The sequence below is a fragment of the Austrofundulus limnaeus genome, unplaced genomic scaffold (assembly GCF_001266775.1).
Source record: "Austrofundulus limnaeus strain Quisiro unplaced genomic scaffold, Austrofundulus_limnaeus-1.0 Scaffold432, whole genome shotgun sequence".
NCBI classification, from domain to species: Eukaryota; Metazoa; Chordata; class Actinopteri; order Cyprinodontiformes; family Rivulidae; genus Austrofundulus; species Austrofundulus limnaeus.
In genome coordinates this window covers 343,223-351,264 of record NW_013952834.1, presented here as the reverse complement: position 1 = coordinate 351,264, position 8,042 = coordinate 343,223, and the positions used below count along the sequence as shown (strand labels likewise).

Below are 8,042 nucleotides of genomic sequence, written 5' to 3'. Positions count from 1 at the left end.
TATATATACAGTACATATATATAAATAAAATAAAAATAAAAAAATAAAAAAATATATATATATAGCTACTATATAATTAAGCTGAATGGAGTAAATATTGACAAATGTTTAAAATGTAGGCAACTTGACATGTTCTGCTGCACTGTGATACTTGTGATTACAACATTCATTAAAATATCAGTGATCTCATTTTAAATGCATAAAATGAGGTAAATATTCCACAGTTACAGATTTCTCTAAGTGAACAGATGTTTACAGTGTCCCCTGGAGCTGTATGTGCGTGCAGCAATTTAATCTTTGTCTGAGTTTTATTACCTTCTAAATTCTTCTCTGCTGTCATTTTATTTATGAGGACTACGTAGATTTGAGAGTTTGTGTTAGTGTTGCGGTTAAATTATATGATCATTGTGTCTGTATGTCTTTCCAGGAACTGTTTACAGCTGAGTGCAAGTTTAAAGAGTCGGTGTTTGAGAACTACTATGTGATCTACAGCTCAATGCTCTACAGACAGAAGGAGTCGGGCCGGGCCTGGTTTCTGGGCCTCAATAAAGAGGGACAGGTCATGAAAGGCAACAGGGTCAAGAAGACCAAACCAGCTGCTCACTTCCTGCCTAAACCTATAGAAGGTGACAAACAGGAGTTCAATCAGTTTTAGTCTGATTTATTTATATATATAAAAAAAGTTCTGTAACCAAGTTGTTTTCTGTTCTTCTTTCAATGTTTTCTAGTTGCAATGTACCGAGAGCCATCGTTACACGATGTAGGAGAGGCGGTGCCTAAACTCGCAGGGGGCCCGCCTTCCAAAAGCACAACCTGCGAGCCTGTGGTCATGAATGGGGGCAAACCAGTCAGCAAACCCAGCAAGGAGGAGACATAACCCCACCCARCATTTCAGCCTGATCCCCCCCACCCCGGCTGACTGGAGGCCAGGAAAAACCACAAACTTGCCCCACTGCTGCGCTCTCAAAAAAAATAAAATAAATAAATAAAAAACTGTAACACAAGGTAATAAACAAATAATAGAGATAAGCTCTAAAAGGACCGTTATGGGGCTGAAATCTGGCCTCGCCTCTCCCTACTGGACAGTGTTGTGGGGCAGCGCCAGAGGGACTGCAATACAGTTGGTGGTGGGAAAAGAAGATGGTAAAACCTACCAGACATATCTTTCAGAACTGGGACACTGGCATATGTTCTCACACGGGTCAGGAGAACATGAAAAAATATAAACAATACAAAAAAATGCCATTCTCACTCTTCTTTCCCCTCGCTTTTGTTTTTGAGACAGTTCACAACAACGAGGCTCCTTTTTCCTGTAGTTTTCTGTTCCCAGGTTCGCTCGCGTACTGATGGCCCGCGGACACACATTCACACCAACTCCACTCGAAATCGACTGCTTGGATTCGATCTTTAAGTACATTAAAAGCATCAGCAAACAGTCGGCAAAGAGAGCATTTTAAATACCAAACACTGATGATTCAGAGAATGCTTAGTCATCAATCAATTAACATTTAGAACAGAACGTTCTCTGCTAAAATTACAAGGAAATGCATGGGGAAATAGTGCTTTAACAWACAAGGTAAACTCACCTCTCCTTTTTTTATCCCTCACTGTAAAGAGAAAGCCTTACAGCTTTTACATCACGTACACAACTCCAGCTCAGGAGAGGCCAAGATCAGTCAACAAGAACAATTCCCRCAAATTCCCAGCTTGTAGCAACAAGGAGAGCATCTGAGGGTTTCTGGAGTCTGAACAGCATGGTAGCAGTCAGTGTTTACATAGAGTAGCAGAAATTATAGACTGAGTTGTGTTGAGGACCTATTGCCTTCCCAAGTACTTGAACACTAAAGAAGGAATCAGGGTATTAGTGAGTGATGACCAGTTGCTGTGAGTTAGAGCCTGTGTAATTGGGACTTCTTACAATCCAGAATTATTCAAGTAATCCTAACATATTCTAACAATATTACCATAGTTAATTTATTCAGAACACTCAACCAAAGGTTCAAAAGTATTATCATCAAATATAAAGTTGCCTGTTTATGACGTCTTTAGACTGTTACCACCACTTAAGCACTTCGAGTACGATGTGTAATTTCTCAATATGAAGCTAGGTTTAACCTCTTTTAGGCACAGAAAAAAAAATGTTTTGCAGCACAAGTCACTTTTTGGGTTTTTTCCCCACACTTTTTACATTTTTTTACTTTTTTTAATCATTTCACCTTGCAGAAATCAAATCTCAGAGAAGTTTAAATGCAAACACAAACTTTAGAACAAATGCCATGAAACCACCCTTTATCAAGGGAAAAGCTGAAAACCGTTTCGTAATCTGGCCGTTCACACCGAGAGAAAAAGAGCAACGTCTGCATCGCCTTGCTAGTGTTTACCCCTTTTTTATGTTTTCTGGAACCACTTTGCCTCTTTTATGCTTTGTTTTTGCTTCTTCAATAGACTTTCATGGGGCTCTTGCTTGTTCCTGCATTTCACAAAGGGATAATACTTCAGTTTCTCAAATGTCTTTACAAGAAAATGCTTCACAACTTCTGTTTTCTCCTCTTTCAACACCCACCTTCTATGTGCCTTTTTTAGTAGTAATATGGCCAAGCACTCGTGTAGAAGGTTTTGCTGTGTCGACAAATAAAAATGGTGTGTTTTAAAATGATCAAACCACGTCTAAAACTTAAATCAGATACAGAATTATTCCCTGTTGTACCTTCATAGAAAAGTAGCTTGAAAATGTACTTGCAGGCCTTGCATAATATGACTCCAATTCTATGATTTTATTTATTTATTTGTTTTTGTCAATTACCTTTTGTATGAGCTATAGCCTTTTATGATCACAGTAAAGTATTTTTTGATGATACCAAAATTGTCTCAATTACACAATGGCTTTAAATCAGCCTGCACAATGGACTTTAAAGATCTCTAATCAATGCAGTTTCTAACGAGCACGAAGAAAACCACCCAAACGAAACGTTGCACATCGACTCCGGTATTAATCAACATTAAAACATGGCTTTGTTCACACCTTGAAGACCTTTAATGCAAGATAGATTGAAATTTAAAAAAAAAAGAAAAAGCATTAAACCACCCTCTCACTGTGAAGGCCAACATGGCACTAATTTTCTTTCTGTTTACTCGTCTTTCTTAGACCGAAAGATGCCAATCACTCTGAGAAACACACTAGTGGTCAGACGTATGTAATACTGTGATCCCACGCTCTGAATTAATGTCAGCCACAACGAGGCCCACGTTAAATAAGGCTAAGGATAACAGATTGTCTGCTTTTAATTGACGAAAACAGACGCCGTGCTTTGAATCCCAATTTTGGCCACAATRACCCCCTTTGCATTTTAAATCAGATGATTGAAACACTGTCCTGTTTGCCGAAGATTAATGACCTCTGCCTGTGTCGACACAACTACAAAGGGAGCAACAAGACAAAGCAGCAGCAGAAATCAAGGCCGCGTGACCCTCCCTACACACACACACACACACACACACATGAAATGAGCAGCCGGCCCCCAAACAAACGCCGCCCCGGCACCAGGTCTGCTGCACACCGGCGTTGAATCTCCCGCTTTGTACGGAGGACGTTAACGACCTCACAGTGTTTCTAATTGACATTTCTGAGATTTCTCACACATACGCCACATTTTTCACTCCTTTCCTCTGATCTCATTAGCTGTTTTTTTGCATTCATGTACCAATGTGTGTGTGTGAGGCTGACCAGCACATTTTATTACATGAACTAAATCATACGGACGTGATAACAAAGATGTTCTTTTTTAAAAATTTTTTATTTTTCCTTTTTGGCCTTTAAAGAAAATAGGGTTTTTTTCAATTGTTAAGCTGTAACCTTGATACAGAAGTTCTGCAAGTGTGTAAGAAATGTGTTTTTAGTGTTGGATCATGAGGGGAACAAAAAAAAAAAAAGAAATAATAATAAAGAAATAAATCTATGTGAGTGCCTCTCATCCCCAGCTTGGGTCAAGATTTAGGATCCAGAGCAGCTGTAGGTCTGTGTTAAACTTGTTTTTTAAGTTTCTTTTTACCCTCAAAGTGGTTCGACTTCAGCTCTGTTCTGTCTAATGTTCCGTGGGATAATGTTAATGAGGAACAAGTCTGGTGTTGTGCTCGTCTCACGTAAAAGAAATGTGGATGTAACCTTTRTTTACTAACCGTTGTGTCGCATTTAGGGGCAAAAAAAAGAGAAAAAAAAAGGGATCAAATATTTCCTGACAATCAGGTTTAATTTCCAATGTATCCCGTGTTGTCTCAGCTACATGTGTCTAAGAAACAATATGAGGATATTTAAAGGTTTTTTTATTTTTTATTTTTTGTAGAATAAATGAAAGGAAACAGGACAGCAGTCCTTTTTAATCTGCTGGCTGAGGGAGAAATCCAACTTGTTAGGTTCACACTAGGGTTCCCATCATGCAAAAAGCATTTTGTTGAGATCTGTGGGATATGCTCACAGATTAATGTTTGAGGGCAGAGGGGGGGCGGGAATATTTTAAAAAAAAAGGGGTGGTGGGGGGTTCCTGGATACTGACCAAAGACCGTGTTCTACCATAGTGTTTCCAAGCTGCTACTCACAGTTCAAACAACGGTGGTGCAATTACCGGCTGCATCTCCTGAGAGATTTTGTTTCCACTGATGGTTAGCCAGGTACCACGGCCACAATTATGAAAGATCTCGCAGCGCAGGAAGAGAGCAGCTGATTTAATTAGACGTGCGCAATCGCAGCAACTCCGGGTGACTTTTCAAATTTTCCACAGACAAGGACCACTCGGCTCACACATGTAGCCATCTTAGTTTGCCCCTCGTGGCCTCTGGCTCCGAAATCACAAGTCTTGGAGGCACAAAATGGACACAAGACGATGGAGAGAACAAAAGAGAGAGAGAGAGGGAAGAAAAAGCTTTTGTGACCTGACCACTGCAGTGCAGGAGCACTTTAGAGCCACAGGAACATGTAATGGTTAGCACTCATAACGTAGCCTGCCTCCCTCAGGTTTTCTTTTCTTTCTTTTTTTTTATTCTCCGCTTTATTCCTCTTTCAAAAGACTGCCTTATTACATTTGAATCTGAGGACTGCTCTTTTTCATCCCAACTGTTTCTTCTTTCTCCCTCTGAGCACTCTCTCTCACACACACACAGCAGATACAAACTCATCCTATTTTACTTTTCAATTATCTTTTGATCCCCAATCTTCTGTTCACTAGAACTATGCTTGCTTTCGCTCTCTGCTTGTTGTGTAACCATGCAGACAGAGAACTTCTTCCTCCACTTTCCTCTTACTCTCCATTCCCCCCCACTTGTTGCATGTTGGGTTTTTTTGTTTGTTTTTTTGAAAAGGAGTAATGATKGACAAATGCATGTTGTGATGAAAGAACTTTTTTATTTAGTTTTTTGTTTTGACCAGTGCAACTTTTGACTTTTATCTGCTGTTGGTTTGCGCAGGTAGTTCTCAGTGGAGACGGTTGGCGAGCATGTGTTTGTTTCCGGTTAAACAGAAACCCCATCATGGCGACAACAAAGCAAAAACTCAAAATGACTTCAAATACAGCGTTTGCGCTAATGCATGCCTGACGAGAAACACTGAGCATCGTGTTTGAATTCTCTTAGCTGAGAGCAGGAAATTATACACATATGAAACGCATGAAGAAGTCATTTTTGATCTCCTTTGTGTCGTCTTTTAACAATGATGGATTAAAGCAGTTTTCAAGCTGGATTAAGGAAATTGGACRAACAGATTCAGACAATCTCTAGCGTCACCCAGAAGGTCTCTTCAGTGAATGCGAAGCGCTTCTTTGTTTGAGTTGTGATGTGAGTTTTCTGTTGTGTTACAACATTTTAAAAAATCCTCTGTCCACCAACTTTCTTCAGGTTTTAAATGTGAAACAGGGTACGGCAGTCCTACGATGCTAATGACAGAAACTGGTGTGTAAAATACACCCGTGTTGTTTCCTCCCTGTGCAAACCACATCAGCTATTAGCCAAACTGTGACTGGTGCCAACCTTAGAGAAGATTACTCTGTCTGTCAGTACGTGTACAGTTAACTTTACATATATTATGCAAACAGTTTGTCTGCACTGTACAGTTTGTGTCCGATCTATTGTATACACGCAGAAAATAATAATATTGAATAAAGGATTTATACAAAGGAGGCGTGGCTGGACTCATTTCTTGATGTTAGACAGAAAAGTTAAATGTTTCAAAGCATCCCACTGTTACACAGTCATCCACATCTGATTCAATCTTCGCCCGAATTTATTTATTTATTTTTATATCGAGAAAAGGCATCCGGCTTCTGCTTCAAGAAAGGTTAACTGCTTGTGCAAAAACAGGTGTTTAATGAAATGCAGTCTCACAGAGGAGGTGATGATGTCGGTAACCGAGCTGCATTTTTATGCCAAGGTGCTTTTTTCCCCCAAGTGGTTAAAAACGACAATGGAGACAGAGTCACTTTGATAGAAATGGGTTTAATTGAGCCCCCTAATGCTACCTCTCCTAACCCATTGTGCGTCTTCTTGTCTGTTATGCTAATCATGTAGAGTGCAGCTGGCAGACCGCCTGTAGCTGCTTCACCAGCTGCCTGCAGACACGAGGAACGAAGGCCCGAGCTCTGCTGCAGCCACGTTTATCTCATATCCACTCAGTTTGTTTGTAGCCATTCATCCATTTATCGTGTTGAACGTCGAAGTGAGCTTTTGTGGAGAAGTTGATAACAGTTAATATCTTACCTGTTGTAGATAGTTTTTTTTTCTCAATTTTGAGAAATTGAGTTTAGTTTTGCCCTGGACTGATTATTGCCATCTCAAAACTACTCCAATCTAAAATAAATTCTCATAGTGGTTCGTGTGAATAGTTTTACAAACTTTGACATCAGTTTCTCAAGTGGAAAACTTGATATTTACGAGCTGCTGCAGCATTCTACTCTGTGCTTAAGATAACCACGGAATTCTATTTTCTCATTTTTTAAGTTGTTTTGATATGCTCAGAGCAGCCATTGGCTTTCTATTCTATAACAGGTAAGATATTTTTACTTTATATTTTTTCCAAAAAAAACTTGCATTTAGAGCTGCAGCGTGACGTATTTTAAACAGAGAATTTGGTCTCACTTTACTAAAAGCCCCTCTTTATAAAGGGTTTGTAGTGGTCACCTAGGGGTGGAATAAACAGTTGCACCTGTCTTTACCTTRGTCTCAGAAGACCTCCTTCACAGAGACAGAACTCTGTTCGAGTTAAAGTCACAAGTTTTCTTAAACAGTAAAGAAAGAGACATTTTCTTCTTATTAATCAGATAATAAACAGAATAATCTTCTTTTATTCATAATTTTATCGATGTATAAAAAAGAAAACACAAAAAGAATGTTATTAAAATGTTTTATTGTGCTTTGATGTAAATCACTGCTTGAACTGTGAAACCACAGTAATTGATTGTAGATTTTTAAGTTTACATATTTTACTTAACTAAACTTTGCATTATGGTTGAGCTTTGTTTTGAAACATTTTATAATTATTTTTATCTGAATCATTATAATGAATGTTTTATATGAAATAATTCATTTTTAAGTTTTCAGTAAATCATTCTTTTTGTTCTTTAAAGTGCCCTCAGCAGAGAGCAGGTCAGAACGAGCTGTACGACTGTGCAGACGTCAACAATTTTTGTTTAAGACAAACAACACCTGGCAGTGCTTAATAACCATCCAACTTTTAAACTAACATCTCTGAACTAACAGTCAGTCTGTTGATTTGATTGAAGGATACAGAGAAGCGCCTCGTCTCTGATCTTCCAGTGAAAGCTGCCCAGAAGATGCTGAAGGAGTAACGTAAAGAGCCTGGAAAGTGTCCGACTGGATGAGGTTCCGAGAAGATATTACAGAAAATAAGAAGAACCTGTGAATTTCCTTATAATTTTTATTATAAGAAGGTGTRTAAATCCCTACAGGTTTATTAATGCTTTATAAATGGGTTATTCATGATATGTTTGTAAACGGTGGTGCAGTGATCAGAGTTGTTGCCTCTCMATAGGAAGGACGCA

The 8,042-nt window shown here is 38.9% G+C and overlaps 1 protein-coding gene across 2 annotated transcripts in view; it reads left to right on the top strand.

Annotated features, from left to right (window-relative positions):
- LOC106529266 (fibroblast growth factor 14) overlaps positions 1-6,164 on the top strand; it is a 53,538-nt gene extending 47,374 nt beyond the window's left edge. For both annotated transcript variants that reach the window (XM_014024630.1, XM_014024629.1), the window contains 2 exons: positions 428-626; positions 729-6,164. In XM_014024630.1, the coding sequence (XP_013880084.1) occupies positions 428-626; positions 729-877 (348 nt within the window). In that variant the 3' untranslated portion in view covers positions 878-6,164. The remainder of the gene's footprint in view (positions 1-427; positions 627-728) is intronic.
- Positions 6,165-8,042: the final 1,878 nt, after the last annotated feature.